At 43.2% G+C, this 22,840-nt stretch overlaps 1 protein-coding gene across 7 annotated transcripts in view; it reads left to right on the top strand.

Annotated features, from left to right (window-relative positions):
• The window catches only part of ITPR1 (inositol 1,4,5-trisphosphate receptor type 1), a 180,732-nt gene that overhangs the window by 39,419 nt on the left and 118,473 nt on the right, over positions 1 to 22,840 (top strand). For 4 of the 7 annotated variants that reach the window (XM_075095599.1, XM_075095601.1, XM_075095604.1 and 1 more), the window contains 8 exons: positions 10,924 to 11,039; positions 14,533 to 14,619; positions 16,252 to 16,410; positions 17,671 to 17,769; positions 18,229 to 18,312; positions 18,396 to 18,542; positions 19,945 to 20,040; positions 21,422 to 21,466. In XM_075095599.1, coding sequence (XP_074951700.1) covers positions 10,924 to 11,039; positions 14,533 to 14,619; positions 16,252 to 16,410; positions 17,671 to 17,769; positions 18,229 to 18,312; positions 18,396 to 18,542; positions 19,945 to 20,040; positions 21,422 to 21,466 — 833 coding nt within the window. Of the gene's footprint in view, positions 1 to 10,923; positions 11,040 to 14,532; positions 14,620 to 16,251; positions 16,411 to 17,670; positions 17,770 to 18,228; positions 18,313 to 18,395; positions 18,543 to 19,944; positions 20,041 to 21,421; positions 21,467 to 22,840 lie in introns of those variants that run through there. The other 3 variants (XM_075095602.1, XM_075095603.1, XM_075095605.1) reach the window with 2 other exon arrangements.

Raw genomic sequence — 22,840 nt, 5'->3', positions numbered from 1 at the left:
ATGAAGTAGTAGAGCAGGCTAAAATAAACTGAATGACACCCGTGTGTGTTTTTTTTAAAAAAAAAACAACCCAATTCAGTTTCTTTTGAAGTTGAAAAATGAACAGTACTCTCTTTATCAACTCATCTAGTAGCGTACTGGCAGCTTTGTACAGCAGGGTGAAACCTGTGTCAGTCTGGGATACGCAGTGCACTTTTAGGACTTGGATTTTTGGGTTTGCGTGCTCGCTGCACTCGGTGCCAAGCGCTTCAGGTGATCGTTAAGTGCCCCATCTGCACCTCTTCCCAGACATGATCTGTGGCGATTCCGTCGCCTATTTAGAATGACGGTATTTCATTGCGTTAAAAAAACACATGCAAACCCAAACTCCAGTAAGAATGTGCCGTCGGCTCCTGCCGGCTGGGATAAATGCCTTCAGGCCTCTGCTGGCAGGCTCTGCTTCCGCTCATGGTCCCTGAACATTTGTTCTTCCCATTTGCAATCCGGTCTAGTGAAGCTGGCTTATTCACATTTCTATTATCCAGCTGTCTGGGTTTTTTTTTTTTTAATACAGCATGGCTTTGCTGCGTTGGCTTCCAGCTCTCACTTGCCTTATTTGGTAAAGCAGTGCTCTTAAGCTGTTCCTGGAAGGGGCTGTTTTACTAGTTTAGGGACTGTTTTCCACTTTCATTTTTGATCTCTAAAGCTATAGATTGTGTTTCAGCAGCGGTGCTGGCATAGCTTCACTCTTCAGTGCTGTCAAACTGGAATATTGTGCTTTTCAGAAGTGCTTGAAGTGGTTTATTCTCTGCTGTAACACACTGGTATGCTGCTGCAGGCAATTTCAGCAGAGGCAATATATGGCAGCACTTGTGTTTACAGCGTATATATACCTTGTCAGCATAATCTACTTTTTAAAATGACAACCAGAGCACGATCTTCAGTGCTAAGACTGTTATGGAGGACTTGGCCAAATTTTAATTAGCCGCATGATTTGTCGGCGTCTTCCGTGCTCTGCTGCTGAGACGGGGAGTGGCGTACAGCGACAGAGCGAGCTTGGGCAGATTGAGTAGCATCGTTTGATAGGCTTCAGCAAGAGCATCTCTGGTCCCCTGCCAAGAGGATGGTGCCTGTTTAAAGTAGGGAGAGGGCCTCACTAAGTGAGGTGAAAGACTCAAGCCAAGCCTAGGAAGAGAAAGCGAGGAATAAAGCCTTCAGAGTCAGAAAACAGATGCGGACACTGATGTTTTACTCTGCTTGCCTGGGAGTGCAGCGCAGTTCAGCAGCATGACACTGCTCTATTCAGCTCCAGGGTGGCGCTTCCTATCATTAAGGCGGGTCTGGGTTTTTTTGCATTTATCTTTCTTTGGTAAGCTCTTCACATAGTGCTGCTCAAGTCCATCTATAGCCAGTTTACTGGAAGTCTGGACATCCATGTGGCAGCACACGCCTTACGGCTGCTGTCTGCTACTGCCAGCGTTACACTGCGAGTAAGTGCATTTTCCACAGCTGACTGTCCTCTGCAGGCTCCACAGAGAAGATGACAACTTGGGAATTCACTCAGCATGACCTTGAAAACTGAAGAAACAATCTGAAAAACGGCGTTGCGGTTCAGTGGGGGCATATGTCAATGGCTGCACTTAGTTGACTGCATCCAGGGAGGAGGAGGATGGGCGCACGCGGCAGCGCGGTCGGAAGGGATCCAGGGATTGCAGGAATCACGGTTTGAATAGGAGTTGTTGATGCTGTGCTGCTGCAAAAAGTGCAATTGCTGCCTTGGAATATATAAAAAGAAACGTTGCCAAAATACATAGTAGTTATTTTTTCCAATTTTACTTCCTGGCAGAGCCTCAAGTGAAGTCTCTTGTTTAGTAGTGCACCTCATATTTCCAGAAAGATAGGAGCCAACTAGGGAAAATCCAGAGGAGGGTGTAATGGTCAGGAACGTGACCGATTACTGTTGCATCTTGGTAGTTGTGGGATAGAGGAGCCTGTAAATGCTGCTGCAAGAGGGAGGAGAAGTTCTGTTCTGCATGCCCACAGGGAGCGGGAAGGAAGTAATGGGCTTAAATTCTCACAATAAATAGGTTAGACACAGAAACTCAGTGGAGTGCTGGAATAGATGACTTCGGGAGCTGTCAGGAATGGAGTAGGCATCGTTAATTCTGCCTTTGGGAGGGATGAGCTAAGTAAGCTTTAAGGGTCGGCCAGCCCCGTGAGCCTGTGGTATTGGCAGTTCCGCAGAAGGCAGCAGGGCCAGAGCTCGGGAAGGTGGCCCTCGCTGCAGGAGGGAAGAAACAAGTAAGGATTCCGGGCAAGGGATCGCAAGCGCTTCATTAGCATAAGAGCAACTAAAGCACTGAACTCAGTTTTATTATTTCTTCAGCTGTTCCAGCCTAGACTTCAGTGATATTAGCAAATATTTAACTTACCTATATTTTATTTTTTTGGTGATGTGGGTTTTCTTTAAGCCAAATGCATTTAAAAGCTGAAAATCGAGTTACTTTATTGAACAGCTGAAAAATTTGCCTTTTGTTTAGTGTGATGCTGTGGTAGCTCGTTTCTTAAGACATGCGCGCAAAACATTCTTAAATAGAAACGACTTTTATTATGCTGTTCAGTCACGTCAACTCTGTCTAATAGCACAAGGGCGTTTTTTCCATACTGCTCGAGGTTGACGCTTTCAGAGGGTGTTTGAAATTTGATCTTTCTTTTTCTTCCTGTGCTCGGACTGTCCGAGCCATTCCCGCCGCCTGCCCCCGCTTCCTGACCCGTTTTGAGCAGAAACTTTATTCCGGAAAAGCAGGAACAAGTGAAGAAGCAAACATGTAAATGAAATCCAAGGGGCGAGCAGTCGAAATGTGGCCAGCAGATGAATACGCTTTGATTTACTGCTGGCGTCAAATGCCTCCGATGTGCACTGAGAAGACCTGAAGGTTTTGTGGAAAAATGTCCAGGGGCTTATGTTCTGAGACTTGCGTTTTAGTGCTTCCCAGGGAGGTTTATCATGGAAGCTGTTAAAAGGGGGATAGTGGGTGGCTTCCCAAGTTAAGAATACAGCTCTCAAGGCTGGAACAAAGGCTAAAGCCATGATAGTTTACTTAAAAATGCTTCTGCACCTCTTCTGAGCATTAGTTTGCTGAATTCCTTTCCATAAAGTACAAATGCTTCTCCTTGTAGTGTGTAAAACTTGATTTTCAGTATTTGCGGGAGAGAGAGGGGGGTTGGCCTTTGGACTTTCCTCTTGGCAAGGTTTCTCTCTAGTCCAGGATTTCTTTTCATGCTGGACCAGAGGTGGCAATGACCTAAAACAGCAAAAACTTTCACTGAAACCAACAGCTTTCTTGAGATCCTGGGTTAGCTCAACTTAATGTACGCAGTTACAAACACTTCTCATGAGCTTTTTATCTTTTCTTTTCCCCTCTCCTCGACATTAAGAGTTTATTTTCTGGCTTTTATTTGTTACTAGCCAGGAGCCATCGTGGTGCTTTGAATTTTCTAAAGGTTCTTGAGCGTATTCTTAGCTTAATTTAAGTACCTTTGTCCAAATTATCCTTTGTGTCCATAAATAATACCTGTTCCGTAATGATTTCAAGGTTACCTGGCATATTCACTCCCTGTCCTTAACAGTTTTCTCTGAGGAAACTCAGCGTGATGTTGTCTTCGTGTATCTCCTGTAGCCCTGGGCATTGCCCATCCAGGGGCGTTACCCATCGCGGTGCCGCATCTTGGCGACAAGGAGGCTGCCAGTTTTCTTGCTTTCTTTGGCCTGACCCCCTTGAAGTCAAATGAGATACATTTTAGTTCAATGCATCAGTGTTTTTTTTTTTTCTTTCTACTTGTGTTGCTGTCCCTTCTGGCTTTGTGTTTTCACGAAGCATCTTTGCTCAGCATTGCTCGTACCAGCCACCGAAGAACGAATCTGGTCTTTCCTGCAAATGTTTCCTTTTGGAACTGCCTGTATATCCAGTGTCTAAATATTTCTCTCTTTTTGAGTAGCAGTTTTCTTTTTGAAGGAGACCGAAGAGGCTACATGCAGAAATAAAACAAACACTGGTGTGTTCTGAACTCTTTGGTACCTAAGACGTTTACTTAAAGGTGCATTTCTCATGTGAGTCTTGTGGTAGGATTTTGGGCGCTTTGCTACCGTTGTCGTCTTGAGGGCTTTGGAGGGTGTTTGCTTGTAGCGTTGCGAGTTGTCTGTGCTTTGGTTCTTAATTTACCCCGAGACGTGGCAGCGTGAGGTGATTTTCCCTGCAGGTGAGGCGCTGTGTGGTTGCTCTTCCTTGTTAGAGTAAAGTTATTGTGCTGAGCTTTCGCTGAAGGACAGCCTCATCCCACAGTAAACTTCGGTGCGTCAGAAACGCGGTGTTTATTGCTGTGAAGTTACTAACAACGTTGTGTGGAGCCATATGCTAATTTGTTATGGGTTCAAAAAGCCATTGCTTTTTAATTAACGTCGCATTAATGAATACCGTTGGTTTAGTAGGCCTTGATATTCAGTGTCCTGCTCTCGGGTATATAATTTTTCAGTCTCTCAAATTGCTGTTGCAGTCCCCTCCCTTTGTTTGGTTTGATACATCAGCTCTAAGTTAATCACAATTACGTTATTTCCTCTGTTGTTACAGCTTGAAAAAGCGAAGTAGCGATTTCCACGGGTAGAACTATGCATAAATGAGTACAATGGCAAGAGGGTGGTTACCCTCATGTCTTGCAGATATGAATTGAGGGTGGTTATTTTAACATAAAAATTAAAATATATTTAGATCATAAGTCACGCAGGCTCTCCATTTAAATGCTGGTTGCAAGGGTGATTTTTCCCTCCTTTATTCTGTTTTAAAAAGAAAAGCATTGAAAGCCCTTGAAACAGGCGAAATGCAAAGCATGCAGAAGGGAGGTAACAGACTTCACAGCAGCAGAAACCTCTAATATATTTTGTCACGTAATTAGTTCAGCGTTTGCATCCTGAACGATTGGGTTGCTTTGCGGCGGCGTGTGTGATGGTGACGAGATCTTTGGGCTTGAAATACAGGTGCCCTTCTCACCTGCGCTGAAGTTTTCCCCACTTGTGACGTGGCAAAACCATGGGCAACGTGAGCTTTGACTTCAGTCATCATCTTCCACTGGGCTAAATGTGTCTCGGTCAGGTTTGTTTCCTCGTTTTGCTGGAGCTGTGGATGGAGGGGGCTTCGCTGGGACAGCAGGTCAAGCGCTTAGTGCATCCTGACAAAACAGGTGCTTTGAAATGGTTTGCTGCACTCCCAGCAACGCCCGTTCACTGTAAATTGTGATGAGAAGACATCCTTTCATTTCCAAAGACAGTAATTTCAGTAGGATCAGGTTCTTCTTTCTTCTCCCTCTTTATGGAAATGCAGGAATGATTAATAATCAACACATCTCTGTAGCAGCTTTTGTTCTATATTCTTTGAACCTCTTAGGCTGTCATCTCTTCATTTTAAACCTCAGAAGGAACAAGTATAGAAATAGATGATGTAGTAATCCAGGGCTTCTGAGGAGGTGAAGCTTGCCTGTGGTTGAATATATGCATTTTGTATTCTTCTATATGCCTCCTGCGTGAAAGCATTTTACTTAAACACAAAAGAGGTCTCTGTTTTGTCTGTAAATAAATAATCTCTGCATCCTGTGGAGTGTTATCATCCTTGTGAGCTTGTTAAAGCTGTGCAACTTTCTCAAATACAAAGTCCAGAACTTCTATTTGCAATATTTGCATCATTCCCAGCTATGTTACATCTTCATCTTCTTTGCTATTTTTTATGTTTTAAAAAAAAGAAATACTATCCTTATCTCTTGTCTCTTCTGAGCAGGCTTTGGCCTTGGGGAAATATCAGGTACCTAAGTATAGAAAAGTCTGAAGAGAAACTGCAAAATTCCAACAGGGAATTGCTAATTTTCTTTTAATTTTAGTATTGCTGCGCAAAAAAAAAGGAGTTGGTTTTTTTCAAGTAACGAAGAAACAGCTGTGTTGGTGTTAAATATTCAGTGGGTTTTGTGACTTATTTAAATATCTTCATCTTTATAGATTTCCCTCATCTGAAAGTACTCTGAAGTGTGACATTTGAGAGAGAGGGAATGACTTTTCTCGACTCTTACCTTTCTCCAGTGGCGTTTTGTAAAGTCTGGGTCTCTGGTTAAAAAAAAATCCAACACCAAAATGAAATAACGACACGCCTTTTTGTTGCCAGCGAAGTATTTGATGCCCACTTTCTCTAACTGCAGTAAAGTTGGTGAAGAGTTTCTACTAAATGCTTAAAATAGCCAGGGGAGATTTGGAAAAGATGAGTGGTGTATTACACAACCGGCCTGGCTGAAGCTAAAAGTACTTCCAGATCGTTTGGAAACGAGCACAGCAGAGAAGGGGCAGAGTGAGAAAGGTTGTGTACCGTGACTCAGAACCGAGCTGATCTCAAAGGAGCAAGGACGGGAAGTTTAAGTAGCGGCTGGTGTCCAGCCGTCACCCAGCAAAGGCACGGCGAAGGGCTTTGGGTGGCGGCAGCTTAGCAGCTTTCTGAGCTGTCCTCATCTAGCGAGGGTAGAATTGACATAACATCACTTAATGCCCTTCCTCTGAAGGGAAGGCTGGAATTGCATAGGTATGTCTGAGTTTGAGTTACGTGTGTCTGGGCAGCTTGTGGTGAAAGAAGGTGGCTGTATCGTGGGTGGCCTCTGAAATACTCTGCTCGCTTCTCCAAATCATTCCAGCCTCTCTGAAGTTAGTGGGTATTGTTAGTTTTGGACAGGTCTTGCGTTATATCTTATAATAATCTCATTAACATACTACTTAAGTGCTACTTAAATTCCCGTGCAACAGAGTCCGTTCAAAAAGGAAAAAAATGAAAAAAACCGACAAAAATATCAGTCTGGTCAGGTTTTTGTTTTGCTATAAAAGCAAATATTGTGCGTACTCGATAGAATTGAACCCGACAGGTAGAACAGGACAGGGTTAGCCAGCAAGCCAGCTGTCATGGGGCAGCACCAGGACGGAGCTTGCTGATGTTAAGATATGTGAAATAGTGATGGTTGGTTTCCTAAATCAGTCCCGTGTCTGTGAGCCCAGGTGCTGTTACCCCTTTAGAGAGACTGACGCACGGTAATTCTCTCTTCCCCAGGAGCAGCTAACCTGCCCCCGGGGCAGCGCCGTTCTTGTTTGCTGCGGGGTGGAGGTAGAAGCGGTGCAGAGGCTCAAGGCTGGCTGAATGTTTCCATCACGGGATGCTTCTCCAGCCTGATGTTTTGAAGTTTTGCTGGTTTGGCTGATTTTACTTTATTTTTATTGCCAGGTAGTTTTCCTAGATGTGTTTTTTTGGGAATGGAGACCCTTCTTCAAAGTGATTGGCAAAATACTGTGTTGATGGTTAAGACAAAGACCAGCGTTTTCGTTGTTAAAGTTCTGGTTCCTTATGCTTTCGGGGAGCATAAGGTGCTTTGGGTGATGAAGCTGGGAAACCTTGGGAGATGAGGGTTGTCTGGGTAAAACCTAATCCCTCCTCAAGTATTAAGTGGAGACCTGCACATCACGCTCATGCGGGGAAAAGAGAAGGGGGGGATTAATGAGTTGTTGGGGACCGAATAAATTAATCGGGATGGAAGTGGAGAATCTGACTGGTTGGGCTTGGACTGGCAGGAAAGGTTGGAAGTTTGGAGACTGTGACTGGGTAGGAAAGAACAAGGTCTAGTACAGGAGAAGGGAATGGAAAAGGAAGAAGAGAAAATTAAAAGCATGGGGTAGAAAGAATTGCAGCTGGCATAATGTAGCTGGCAAGTTCTCTTTGAATCCCAGAACACTTCAGAACACAGAATTTTCTAGTGTTTCCAGTATCCTTGGTTTTGATTATTCCTCTGTGATGCTGGTACATGCCGAGGACAACCAAACAGTACTGAAAATATTTTTGTGAGCTCCAGGTGGCAGAGACCCATGCGGGGATCTAAATGTCCAAACAGCGAGAGCAATAATACATCACATGGTGCAATTATGGTCTTACTCAGTCCACTTTATTAGATGCAAAGCAACTGCTGACGAAAGAGCATGACTTATCTGGGAAGTGTTGAAAAGCACGTTTAAAGCATGTCCATATAACCTTCATTCATCATCCTTGTACACGTGCATGATGGGGTAGTATACAATTATGCAATCCTTTTTTTCCTGCAGGACCTTTGTTCGGTGGTCAGGCCTGACGATGCATCGCTATTTCATCAGCAGTTACGTAGTGTTTTATTTTTATACCTATTCAGTGTGCAATTCTGCCGTATTCCACTGCATATCGTGAAGATCTGAAAATAAAATGCATTCCTTCATGGTTAATATTCAACAGTGTATAATAAGATGTAATTACTTTGCAGTAATAGCTTTATTTATCACCTTTCCTATGTAGCTAAAGGTACTTGAATCCGTGATCAGAGCAGAGAGCTGGTTGTTTCAGCTGCTTTGGCTTCATTTTGGATCTGTTAAAAATAGACCTTACTTCCACAGTATAGTGTCTGACAAGTAGTTGGTTTATCCTGTGCAGTCATCGCTGCCGTGGGTTGCAGATTGCTGACCGTGATGGTACTCAGCTAGCACAGCCTTGCATGTTGATTTTTGTACACATGTAAGCCTATGGAATCTGGAGACCTAAAAGTTGTCTGGCCATAAAGTTCATGTATTTCACCATGGGTCAAACTACATTCGGTACTAACCAGCCTCTGGTGGTCATGTTATGGTGAACAAGGCCATGTTTAACTCCTCAGCCACTTAAGAAGTAGATTTTATAGAACAAATACTAGGAAAAAAAATGTTGGGTGCTTTTCATTGTTTGTTTCAGATCTGTAGCTTTGTAACTAGGAAGAAAACTTAAGAAACACCTTATGTCTTCCCTTCTTGCAGTGGACGTGGTCAAACACTTGTAGACCTTTCCCCGTGCTACAGGGAAGAGAGAGGGCTGCTTGCAGTTAATGATGTGGAAGTTAAGCCTAACTTGACAACTTTCTTGACTGAAAAGGATGGAAAAAAGTACACTTGCACTGTGACTAAATCTAGCATACGATTAATTCTTCTATGCCATTCTGTGTGTTAATTGCTGTCATTGTGTGAACTGATGGTTTAAGCAAAAATAGAAAATTTTCTAACTGGTGCGTTGCTTACAATGCATAGTCGTAGCTTAAAGTGCCAGCCTGCAGTGGCTTTTTGAATCTCTTCTGTGCTGTCAATCTCTGTGAATCATCTTTATGTAAATGAAAAAACACGTTGAAGAGAGCAAACCTGGAAAGCGTGGTTTCCACTTCGTTTTCCACTTCTCTTGTTTGTTCAGAAGCTATAAGCTGGTAGTGTCAAAGTGGAGGTGAGTATTTCTGGACAGACGCAATTAAATCTCCTTTGCATAGCCTTAGCTCTTTCTCTCCTTCCCCAGTATGTCGCACCCCATTAAGGATCCCCAGTGGCCTACCCAGCTCCTGCTGTCTCTGCTGCTGGTGTCCTGGGCCCCCAGCTAAGCAGGCTGTGGGAGTCGCTGTGGTGGTTTGGGACAACTTGATCAGCCCGTTTGGCAGTCGGTGGCTCGCTGCGAGATGGAAGGACAACCTGCCACTGGTGCTTCACCCTGTTAGAAGGGGATTCAGTTTTGAAGACAGACCTTTTGCCCTTGTGTGAAAGGTGTTTGATATTGCCTGGTCTCCTCTAACGGTGCTTTGAGGGGGCATTAGACAGGCAGGCAGAGCGACATCAAATAGGCCTTTTCATTAAGAAAGGCATGAAAAGAGTGAAGGTGTCCATCTCAAGTGGCACCCCCAGGTAAAATTATCAAGGTCGGTCTCAAGCGGAGCTCAGCCCCTTCAGTAGCTTTAACCCCGGGCAGAGCTGGAATGACTTGTCTGCAACGTGGGGTTTTCCCCTCTTTGGTGGACACGCATGCAATGTGTCTGTTAGCAGGGTAGCCCCGAAGCAGCTGTGCTTTTCAGACAGTGAAGATAAAACCCCCAGGTAGGTATCTCCTCAGCTTGCCGCTTCCCCGATTGCGGTGCTCGCGTGTAAGAACACACCAGGAGCCTTGAGAAATACCGTGTGAATGAGAAGCCTCAAGTCTTACATCCGCGCCGCTGCCGAAGAGGCACTGGGAACAGCCTTCTGGCTTTTCTGGCACTTCGTTTAAACTTCTAAACTGCTACTTTAGGCACTGTCTTTGAATAGCTTTTTGTGTGTGTGTTCAGTTGCTTAGTAACAAAGAGGAGGAAAAACAGTAAATGCAGCTAATTTGATTTTATTACTGATAAGTTAGCGTCTCTTTAATATAAAAATGTATTTTTAATAAGACTAATGAGCTGTAATTCCTGGCTTTTGCCAGGCAGAATGTTAAATAAACAGTGTCGATGGTCTGGGTAAAGAACCCGACACCCCGAGGGGTTTGCTGTTACCTGGAACTATGCTTTGAACGTCTGTGCTTGGACATGCTGTTGTTTGGGGTTTTTTTTATGCTGCTGCTACTTTATTAGGTGAGTTTCTCCCATGCCTCATTGTCCCTAGCACTAGAAGGGATTGGATTTAAAAACTAAACCAACAGCAGCACGAAAACCCAAACCAAAAACCCCAGACCTAACATTGTGTGAAGTAGCGTACCTGCTAAAGTAGAAAAACACGAAGCTCTAAGTGCGGTAAATGGATGTTTGCCTGGGAAAGCACTGAAACGCGTTACCATTTTAGTATGGTAGCATTTCTGGCTGGGACAAGTTATAAATTTTCTGGTCTTGCATCAGATGTTTGGCAGCAACGGTTAATTTTTATCATTCGCAGGGCAACATTCTTGTTGCTCAAAAAAGCATTTGTCTGATCAAGAGCTTTTTGGAATTTGTTTATAAACCTTTCCTTGCCACTGGAATCTTTGGACAACATTAGCAGCAAAAATCCAGATAATTACGAATTGTTGAATCAATCTCTCTGTTTACTTTTTTTTATAGATTGCCTGTTCAAACTATGTCCCATGAACCGGTATTCTGCTCAAAAGCAGTTCTGGAAAGCAGCAAAGCCAGGAGCTAACAGCACAACAGATGCCGTGCTACTCAATAAACTGCACGTAAGTATTCGTGTTTAGGCTGCTGTCGATCATCAGCGCTCTCATCCATACTGCTTTAAGTAAGTCTTTCCAATAAACTTGACACAGTTAACCCGGAGACACCAAGAAAGTATATAGAAGTCAGTATACAAGGCTCCTTTAGAGACGTTCACCGAGATCTAACTCTGATAGCACCCTCTGATTTGAGACAACACGCTGTTCAAGGTCTGCGCGTCCCAACATCGGGGTGTGTGACACTGGGTTAGAGTCACGGTAGCCATTTAAGCTTTTGTCATTCGCCTGTGCTAACCTGTCGCAGTGCTCTGCGTGGGCGTTTTGGGTGGTAACAGCATAAAAATGGGACCCTTCTAACAACTGCGCAGAGCCGAGGATTCTCAGGCATTGCATCTCAACGTGGGAAGTCACGGGCGTTAGCTGTGCTAGTAGATGCCATCTGAGCTACCGGTCTGATAAATCTATTGGGATTCCTCAAACAAGCGTAGCTGCTGTTGGTACATGTAAAGGTTGATGGGTAATTATGAGTAATTAAAGGCCAGACAGCCTCTTCTTCCTTATTAGTTTGCAGTATTTAATATTTTCTGGGTAAAATGTTGACATTCAGCAGTTGAAAACCCAGTAAGGCAATTGATTGCTGTTTTTAGAATTCCTATATAAAAAAAGCCAACTTAACTTAAATACCATCTGTTGACTTTAGAGTTAAATAAACTCCATGTTTATGTTAAAATTACATAGCTGGAGTACTTCATGTCAAAATTACAATTCTAAATATTTTTAGTTTCTTTAAGCCTATATTAAGCTCATTGTAGACTGAAATACAAAATGGCCCTGTAGGAGAGTGTCATTTGCTGATTGCCATATGGCTGCCTTGCTCCTGCTTTTCACAAAGGCTGAGTGTTTGACTCATTTTGCTTCTGAAAACATAATTTCATAACCTAGAAGTATTAACTTGGCAAGGAGAAAGCTATTTTGGTACTGGCTGTAGCACAAAGGTCCTTCACTTGTGCTGCATTTCTCCTGCCTCTTTAATGACGATGAGAGAAGTAGACCATGCCAGCAAGCTTTAAGTAACGGAGGGGTTCTGGGTTTGGTTGTTCTGGTGTATAAGGGAAGGGGAGAGCTTATGCCCGCAGGTTACGTGTGTGAGTTTGTGGATTTTAAGAGAAAGTATGGTCCAAATACTGCGTCATGTAGAAGAAAAATACTGTGTAATTGCCATGGATTAGACCGTCGTTTAAAGTTGTCTTCTCTTCCCTCGGTGCGTGGCAGCTCGGGGGTCTGGGACCTGTTCCTATTCGTCTGACACGTTACCATTTTGTGCCGGGGTCCCCGTCGAGATAGAGGATTAGATTTTTCCGGTATTTAGCCCCAGCTGAGTGATGTTTGTACAGAAATGTACCACCGTGCATGAACTGATTGCTTGATTTTGGTGAAAGGGTTTGAGTACTGTACAGTTTTACTGGAGATTATTAAATATGCATCACTTTGACATAGAGGCTAATCCTTTATGTAGCGTGTGCCAAATCAGGTCTTCGGCGACCTGGGGCTGAGACGCGTGGCTTTGTAATGGTTTGGTCCCAGGTACATCACTCATATCAAAACTCAGGTTTCTGCCAAGCGTATGGGTACATGTGTCGTCTTCTCCATTTGTTGGCACGTGGAATACACTAAAAAACCCTGTGTTTTGCATGACGTGTTTGGGGGGCCTATGCCCTGAAACGTGCGTATAATTGTTAGCTCTGCCCGTGATTAGATTTCTTTATCGGTGCGTATAATTTCTAATCAAATTGGTGATGCAAGATGTATTCATCATCACTTGCCTTTTTTGGCTTCTGTTTGTCTGGTGGTGGAATTTATTGTCTGCTTCGGAGCGCTCAATGCTGAGGTCAGGTTATTTTAAGTTAATGCCATTTAAGGGATTTAAAATCTGGGACACTTGTCTGTCTTTGGTATCAGGAGTCAGTGCTGGTTGAGAAGCTGACATCTAGTGGCCAGAGAAAATGACTCCTTCTTCTTGAAGGATTGTCAGGTTTGGTGTGTGCTTTTGAAATGCATCCAAAGTCTTAATCATATTTTCACAGAATACATGGTTTTCTTTCTTTATAATAAATGTGGCACCTGGTCCAGTGCAGGCAGAGAAGTCTTGTCTTCTGTGATTGCCGTTGATAGTTGAGAGGCCCCTAGTGTCTTGAAGAAATCCTTTGTCGACAGAATACTTTGAAATCAAGCAAAAAAGTTGTATTTCAGTATTAAAGAGAAAATCATGCTGCCTTGTATTTCTGACGATATTTTTGAATTTGAATGAGCAGCTGCATTCCAGGTGCTCCTGGAGCAAGAGCCAGCTCTCATACCTAGTGCAACTTCTAAAAATAGCACATTTTGTGTAAGCTGAAGATGCTGAAATTTTATTACAGTATCCAGACAGCTCTTCCTGTGCAGTAGCTAAGCTTCGTCCTGTGTTATTGCTACTTCACCTTGCTACAGTTGGGAACCATGGGCGCTTTGTTCTCCTCCAGAGAAAACTGGACCTCCTGTAGTCCCTGCGATCTGAGCGCCAAACCATAAACATTGATGCTTAGCCTCCAGAAAAAGTCTAGTTTTAAATTACTCACTGCTACCAGGTATCGGTTAAAGCAGATACAGATTTCTTTTTATAATGGAAATATCGTCTTTCATGTGAAGTAAAAGAGAATTTATTTACCAAATGAAATGGTTTAAAAGCAGCCTGGGAAAAATAGCTCGATTCTTTTGAAACAAAGCAAACTAGTTTAATTTATAACTATTAAATAGAACAATGTATCCCTGTGATCATTCAATTTCCCTTTTGTCACCATGTTAGCGTGATACAGAAATGCCCAGCTGTATTTTCACAGCCAGTCCATAATGTAGCGCAGAGTATCCTTCGGCCTCGTGGTGTACAGACTCTGTGCCGCTGCGAGGTTGGGGGCTCAGGTATTCAGAGCCACCACGGGCATTTGTAAATGTCTTCTAAATATCCTCCTGCACGGTGAAGGTGATTAGAGTCATCACCAAAAGACAGGCCGTGGAAAAGTTGGGGCCTCTATTGGCAAAGTAAAATAACGCACCGAGGTTGAGGTCCTTCTCTTCCAATTTGTGTAGAAGTCAGTAGAAAGTAATAGAGACTTCCTGGCTTGAGTTGTTCCCCGTGCCTTTTCACCTTCCCTCCATAGGTGTGGCGTTGCCTTCTCATGGCTTGTCTTCTGTCTTGTCTGAGATTTTCATCTCATGTTTTATTGCAAAATTTTGTCAAGTTCTACCCAAATTACGGATTCATTAAATGGTGTGTGTCTCTCGGCCTAAACAACTGGAAAAAGGGAATTGGAGATGATGCCGTTAGAGGTTGGAGAAAGGAAATTGTGCTGTTTCAGATGCTCGCTGTTTTTTCCAGTTCTTTGAAATACTCTTAAAGAACCTCAAGTTTGGCCACCCTTTCGCTGAAAGAGTCAGCAGCTGAATTGTCCTCCTTTAATTTCAGCATGCAGCAGATCTTGAAAAGAAGCAGAATGAAACTGAAAACCGAAAGCTGCTGGGAACAGTCATCCAGTACGGCAATGTTATCCAGGTAGGCTCTGAACATGTCTGCAAGCTGTATGGGATTTCGCTCAAACTCCCCTGCTCAGCGTGACATTAAGTTTCTGGCGTTCCTGGACAGGAGTCTGTAGCTCTGCAGGGTGTGACGGTGTCGTGAAGTGGCATCCTGTGAAGCAAGAACTGGGCGTATAGCTGTGATGGGGTCACTTTTTATTATGGGTTAGTTACCCTTTTTTGTTTTTGTGAGGCCACCATATGATTACTTTATTCAGAAATGCTGCTGAGAGCCTCCATTAGAGTTGGCCGTTTGGAAGATGGCACAGGCACTGTCCAGTGCCAGATACCCTCTCTCACAATCGAATGTTGACACATCAGAGTAAACCGACACAGAGAAGGAAAATCAAGTATATCATATCATATATAAGTAATTGCAGTCTGTTGAGGCAGAGGATATGCTAGGTCCCAGGGAATGAAAAAAAAAAAGCATCAAACCCAATAAAAACGGCAAGTACAATAATTCCATAATTAAAAAAGGTCTTTCATAAATGTGGAGCATAATATGCATCAGGTGTGGGTCACCCTGGAACCAAAGCAGACCTACTTCCACTGGAGTGCCTCAGCACTTCAGAAGTAGGGATAGTTACCGGAGTGCTTTGAGCCTTAGGTTAAGAGGTTCTTCTACAACTGGTTTTTATTTTCTTATGCTGACATAATACCAGCCAGCAGAGGGGGGTGGCTAGGAGGGCAGGCAGTCTGGGCTTTCTTGTTGCACGGAGAGGTTGGTTGGCTGCCTTGTAAAGCAATTGCAGGATTTGGAGCAACCTGATGGAGGAAGGGCAGGGAAGTCCCTGCCTTGGTTGCATTAAGGGTGCTATTGGCCCTGTGTATTTAGGGAAAAAAAATAACCTACTTTTAATGATGAAAGAAAAAGAATAATACCCATTTTTGATTGGACTACAAATATCAGCACTATTAAGAGCAGCTGTGGTAAGTTTTTACCCATATTTTCCCATAACTCCCAAATGTTCTGTGAGTAACTGCTACTTATGGTAGTCAAAAGCCACGAAAAAGCACTTTCTATACGTAAGTACTTCTCTACTAATTTTACTGGAAATTTAACAGCAGTTGGAGCTGGGTAGGTCGGGAGCTGGAATGTGACCTGTTGCAGCTTAGGTGTTCGTGCCGATGGCGTGCAGTGTGCGGGGCGGTACGCAGCGGAGGGCTGAGGAACGGGAGTTGTTTTGAAGAGAGTCTTGAAAAAGCCATCACATTGTCTGTTAAATCAGAGCAAAGCGAGATAAGAGCAGCTTTACTTCCCACCGCCCCCTTCTTACCAGGGAAAACCACTTAGTCCCCAGCATTGTACAACTTTTGAGCCTGGGATTTTGAACAGGCTGTTCTAAAGTGACGAGGGCGTCTCTAAGCGTTTATCGTGTGCTGGAGAAGGGACCGTTGGGTAGCTGAAGATGTTTTGTGCTGTAGGACTGTATATATACCAAAAGAAGTGTATGTGAAATTGTGCCTGAATTCATCAATATTTGTATATAATTCAGTTTGTATTTTAATTCCTGTATAATACTGTGGCTATCTTATGCACATTGGCTATTTATTGAGGGGAGGAGAAATGAGCATTCTTAGAACTGAACTCTAATTCTTATTCTAGCTGCTTCACTTAAAAAGTAACAAATACTTAACAGTAAATAAGAGGCTTCCAGCGCTACTAGAGAAGAATGCTATGAGGGTGACCTTGGATGAAGCTGGAAACGAAGGTTCCTGGTTCTACATACAGCCCTTCTACAAACTGCGTTCCATTGGAGACAGCGTAAGTGCTAAAGAGGAGTATCTTCATGTATTACTTTGTGCCCAGCTTGGCAAAGCTTGTTTCAGGAGGCCTGTCTTGCAATTAATGAAATGCGCGGATCCTTGAGTGCGTGATGTTGCAGGAACAACCTTTTTCCTGTGCTGTCATGAGGGGGAGGAAAATTGCTATGGTAACTTGTATTTTGGAAACGTGGAATGATTTAACGTTGGAGGGAATAAGGGACCTAATTATGCTAGCCTTTCACAATTCCTGTCCAATTCAAAATGGTAGGAAATGTTGTGTGCCTTCAGTAGCTTTGGAACAAATAATTAGCGTCTTGGTTTTCAGTGTTGTCAGCTTGAAATCAAAATTTATCCTCATTTTGTATACGAGCAATGAGGTGTTAATGAGGTTAAATGGCCGTGTTCATGGGAAATCTGGGAAATAATTGGTTCCGAGTTAAATGCATTATTGTTTTAATCTCTTAATCTCTTTTTTACGAATCTGAGTTACCCGGGTATACTATCTGAGGTAATAAGCTTCAGTGTGCTCTGTGGTATAGTCCAGGTATATATTTGGCAGCTGAACACAGAGGCCTTTATCAAATAGGAATAATTTCTCCTGTAGAGTAGCCCCACACGTTTTGATATGACTCTTCCTTTCCTACAGACACGCCCACGGTAAAGCCAGAGCAGAGGGTAGCGCAGTCTGTGTGTCCGTTAAGCTCTTCTAAATCACACCATTTCCTCAGACAGTTTATCACTAAGAACAGTTCTTTTCAACACAGAAAAGGCGTTTTGGTTTTTAGTTTATGTAAGGCTTTGCCCCAGAAGAAGGGAAGAACAGGACCTTTACTGTCCATAATAAAGTGTATTTGTCTTGAGTCATATGCCAGTCTAGTCAAGAATCTGATTTTACAAATGAAAGTGTGTCTTGGAGGAGGATGATTTTTTTGCTGACCTTTTGCTCTAGAATTATTTCTTAAATGTTAACCAATGAAACAACTTCATGGAAAGCAGCAGATAGGTTAGTTACCACAACTGCAGTCTGTTTCTTCTGCAAGCCTCTGAGTCCAATAGTATAGGGGTGGTTTTCTGCCTGAATGACTGAGTACGATGAGCTAAATTCTGAAGCAAACAGAATCCTGGTTTTCCTACTCAGACTGGCATCTCTCCAAACTGCAAGGAGGTGATTTCCTCCCATCGCTCCCATTAAAAAAGGAAAGGAAAAAAGAGCTTTCTCAGGTTGCAAGTTCCTGTCTGATGCTGCATTTATCTACAGGTTGTCATTGGAGACAAAGTAGTCCTGAATCCCGTCAACGCCGGCCAGCCTCTCCACGCCAGTAGTCATCAGCTTGTCGATAATCCGGGGTGCAATGAGGTAAGGGCAGACTGACACAGCTGGAGCAACTTTACAAACCTCTGTGTTCCAGCGAAGGTGCTAGGACTTGTGTTTTATGAAAATCAGGTTATTGATAAAAGTTGGTTGGTACCTGTGGCACTTGTTAATCAGCAGCTTAATATAGCTATCAGTCTCTTCTGGCTGTTGGGCGCTGGGCAGGGGTTTGAGTTTGATCTCTTGCTTGACTGGCTGAAAATAAATTTTTCTTAAAAATCAGAAGTTGTGGCGCAGTGATGTGTAGCAAGTGACTTCCTAGCCAGTCTGCTCTGTAGTTACGTGTTGTGGAGTAAATGCAGAAAGGGCTTTCCTTCTCTAGAGTAATGCAACAGGGAGTGCAGTACTCCCTTGAAAACGGTCTAAAAGGTAAGGCAGTACTTCGTGTCAGTGTCTTGTGCAGGCACCAGACAGTGGGACTAACCGATCTAGTTCTCCTTTTAGGTCAACTCTGTGAATTGCAACACAAGCTGGAAAATAGTCCTCTTCATGAAATGGAGTGATAACAAAGATGATATTCTCAAAGGGGTAAGACTCAAAACTCTACTTGCCTGTAACTTGTTCCCTGATGAGTAATGCCTACAATGACCATTCTGTCTGGGCTTTGACAGGGGGACGTGGTGAGGCTGTTCCATGCAGAACAGGAGAAGTTTCTGACTTGCGATGAGCACAGGAAGAAGCAGCATGTCTTCCTGAGAACGACAGGGAGGCAGTCGGCCACATCTGCAACCAGTTCAAAAGCCCTGTGGGAAGTAGAGGTAAGAATTGTAACCCAGGCTGGGGGTGGCTTTGTAGTAACAACTATGGTTTCTGTTTAAAAACTGTGTACTTGGATTGCCTTTTTTTAGATAAAAGTCTTCCTGGTGGTAGAATTTCAATCTTAAAGTTCCTTTAATTACTGTGTTTTCTGTGCAAAATCAAAGAGGATTTGTGATCTCTAATGCAGCAGCAGGTAGCTCTCAAATTCAGGTTCTTGACCTGAATTTGAATTCAGAAAAAGGGGACAGAGCAGCATCTATGAAGTAATTTTCTTACCGGTTACTGAAGTTTAACACCAGCTAATAATTTCACCTGTCCTGCTGAGTGTACCGAACACACTGGTTTTGGTGTGGAATAATGTGATTATGCACATCCCCATTTGATAGGAGACTGCAACCCTTTGCTGGTCTCTGTGCGTTCTTGTCTGGACTATTTTTTTTCTTTACTTGGCTTTGAAATAGTGTGACTAACACCTCGGCCATCACTGGCTTCTTAAAATACCCTCGCCCTATTGGTGTGATTAGAGTTGTTTAATGATTTTGAATGTTTGCCATGTGAACTGCCTCTGACAATCTTAAAATTAATTATAATGGTGGATAGGTGGATTTCATATTCTCTTTCTAGAAGTATCTGCTTTGATGTACGTTGAAAGCCTACTAGCATTAACACTACTTTGGCTCGTTACAACACATCGGTAGTTTCTGCAGTAGCTGCCCGTGTGTGCGCAGTTACCGTTGGTGAATGTGAGGCAGAGGTAAGCTAGTCCTTCCCTGCAAGGCACAGCTCAGCTACGCCGAGTTTTCCCTAAGGAAGTGGGTGTACCTGCAGAGGAACTGATGTTGGAGGCTCTGCTTGCCGCAGGAGAAGTTAGAGAGTAAATACAACAGTCTTCAAATTCCTTTTTACGATGCATTGTGTTTGAAACATTTCCAAGTGTCTTCCCTCACCCGCTTTCAGAAAGTCAAAGATTAGTTATACCAAAAAGGTAAAGGACTTGTTGCATTTCTTGAGGGAGTTTGTTTTCAGCCCTAGCAGCGCATGCACATCCAGAGCACCTTCTTGAATGACTGCTCTGCCAACTTGCAGGGTAATCCTCCTGCCATTGCTCACCAGACTCCTTTGGGGTACCGGCCGTTGCAGACAGTACAGGACTCTGCAAACACATATTGTCACTTGACAATGATCAGAAAATCAGTGGTCGTAAACTGTTGAGGTGAACTAATTGTAGTCTGCTCAAAGTATTTACTGTCCTGTGTGGTTTTCACATATGAAAGGCTGGTTCAACTTCTCTGGATCTCTTTGTTCTGTTCCGTCTTACCTGTGCGTGAAATACAGTAAATGCTGTGTTTGAAAAGGAAGTCACTGACACACGGTGTAAATGTGGTTCCCCTTTCCTTGTAGGTGGTGCAGCATGATCCTTGTCGTGGTGGTGCGGGGTACTGGAACAGCCTTTTCAGGTTCAAACACCTTGCCACTGGACACTACCTAGCAGCAGAGGTAGGTGTTGGGGCTTGCTTAGGAACTCTGCCTTTCCTTCTACAGTATTTTCATCCTTTTACACCTTCTGAAAATCTCTCGTTTCCTGCCCTAAAAATAGACACAGGGGAGGAGAGTGGTGTTTGGGTCCTTAGTATTAATACAAAAGTAGGTGGCTAAACATAAAAAACAAGATGAAAGAGACTTGAAAGAACACCATGGTACAGGGGTAGTCTTGAGCTTATTTCACTTTCTATATGAATTCTAGAGGCAACAACTCTTCTCCTGCAAAGAATAGAGACTAAATAGTATCCTGTCATGTGGGGAGTAGAATCCAGATGAATTTATTAATAGACAAATAAATTGTAAATGGCTGAGAGCCTTTGGGGGAAAATGAATTCAACCATTGTTAGTTTCCCTTGAATCACTGATTTCCGAGCAGAATCGGAGAACTAGAGTGGAAAATGAAAACGCAGTTAGACTTCAGACCAGTCTTGTAAGAACTGCAGATAATGCTTAGCTGTCCAAGCGCACAATAAATAAGTCTTTTTCTCTCTCCATAGTGGACATCTTCCCCCATTGAAATAAGATTTCCAGACATTTTACTAAAAATAAAAGCCTAAAGGCTATAATTTTAGGAATTTTGCTGCTTAACACTTGTAAATGTTTATTAAAACTACTCTGTTTACTTTAAAGCATGGATATATCAACATGCCAATACATAAACCTCTGTAAGTAAAAGCTGTCCTGGATGTAAGAGTGCATAGCAGGGCAGAAGGGCTGTCCCAGCCCATGCTAGTGACCTGAGAGCTTCAGAGGGAAAGTTCAGATTAAATACCCCATTTTATATTCTTCAAATAAGCAAACTGGAAAAACAGCAGCATCTTTTTCACATGCACACTTGCAAATCCTTTTCAGTAGTGATCCAGTCTAGAGCTTTTTCCACTAAATCTTGGATTTGCTAATCAGCCAAAACAAAAACAGGGTCTTGCATCGCGCAGAAATATACCAGAGGAGATTGCTCACCCGATCCATGGTTAGAATAGTGTTTGTTTTAAAAGATGTCTGCCAAGCCAGTAGTTTCTAGTTGGAAATTCCACTTGGGATTTTAAAAAAAGACCTGAAACTTGGTAACTCTCTACCCCTCTTGCTCCTTTAGTGATTATCCCGAACAAGATAAATCTCTCTGCATGTTTGCAGATTACGTAACTGCTTAATTTGTGGACAGACAGATGCCCAATTAAGAAACAAATGGGTTTGCACAGTATATTTGTTCTGCATGCCTGGTAGTGCCGTAGCAGTAGAGTGCATCTCTTACAACATAAGTTTAGACCGCGCTGAGGTTGTTTCCCACTTCCAGCTCTGTTAGAGTTTTGACGTGCCTGTGATTCTGTTTCATCAGGTAAACCCTGACTATGAGGAAGATGACCTGGAGTGTCAATCCTCAGTAAGTATAGGCAAGAGTATGATCTTGCCACTAATTGAGGAGGGCTTGACACAGGCCCAGGTATTTACCTGGCCAGTGCATAGATGGTCCAGGCTTTGTTGCTAGTGAAGAAACTAGAACTGAGAATGATCTGAAGGCTTTTAAGGCCTATCCAGAGGACTGGATATTCACAACTGGATTAGGCATTAGTGAAGAGCAATGCACCTGGAACCGAATTTGTTACCTGGACCCCTTGCCTCCCCACTTTGTAGCATCTCTTTTTCTGTCTTCCTGTTTCTTAAACCTTTGCCTCTTTGAAGCAATTTCTTGAATAGGTCCGAAAAACAAGATGCTCACGGTGACACGGGATGGCAATGGTCCCTACTGGGATGTTCACCTAGTGCTGTGCCAGTCAGTCGCCTGAGCTCCTTGTTTAAGAAACCAAATCCCCCTCTCGTTTTAGCTGGTCACAGGAAAGCCAGGAGAAAGAGTCTAGAGAGCAAGAATGGCAGGGTGAGAAAGATTTCAGTGCCATTCTTCTGGTTTTCCTGTGAAAGCCAAGTCTGTGCTGGTTTTGGTAAATGTTGTTGTGTCAAGGACTGACTGTGCTGATGCTTTGTATTAATAGAAGCTTCTCTTTGGTGTCAAAGGGACATGGCATTGCTTCAGTCGTTGAAAACAGATAAAACAGGAACAGCACTTTCCATTGCGGATCAGATTATTTTTAGTTGGATTTGATTGTAGGCTTATGCAGCTTTCTTGGTCATTTTTCCTGTATTACGGAAGATCTGCTCCATTTGGATATGAAAAAGAATTACTCCTCCAATTTTTTTAAAAGGAGATGAATGCAGTGTGATGCTTTGAAATCCTGTGAGGTGGAGTTTTTTTCCTTCTAAAAGGATCTGTTGTCATAGCCTGGCCATTAAAAAGCTAACCTTTGCCCCCAGATATTGAGCTGTTATCCTGATGAGTTCTTGGTGGTATTTGGCAGGAAACACTGATCTTCTGACAGCTAGATATCAGTAAACATACCTGAAAAACGAGAGAATTAACCAAAAAAACCCATAAAGCTACTGGGGGAGGGAGCCATCCAACATCGGACTATTTTGTTGGCTTAACTTTTTGAAAGTTAATTGGCGTCAAGGTCTCTTACCTAGGCATCCATCCTACTGGTGTTCTATTAGTCCCTCCTTCTGATAAGTGCAGTAACAGCGGTAACGCACTGGCTTCGGAGCTGTGGATTTTTTCCCTGCTGTCTCTTTACCACTAGGTGGCAAAAACAGACCATAAAGAACAGGAGCGGGAGCACATAATTCATTTGTGACACAAAATTGCTGCATCGTTTAACATTCACTAGTGACAGGATGGTGTAGGCTGCTCTATCCAACTTCACTC

Source organism: Phalacrocorax aristotelis, chromosome 6 (genome assembly GCF_949628215.1).
Source record: "Phalacrocorax aristotelis chromosome 6, bGulAri2.1, whole genome shotgun sequence".
NCBI classification, from domain to species: Eukaryota; Metazoa; Chordata; class Aves; order Suliformes; family Phalacrocoracidae; genus Phalacrocorax; species Phalacrocorax aristotelis.
This window is presented reverse-complemented; position numbering and strand designations above follow the sequence as displayed.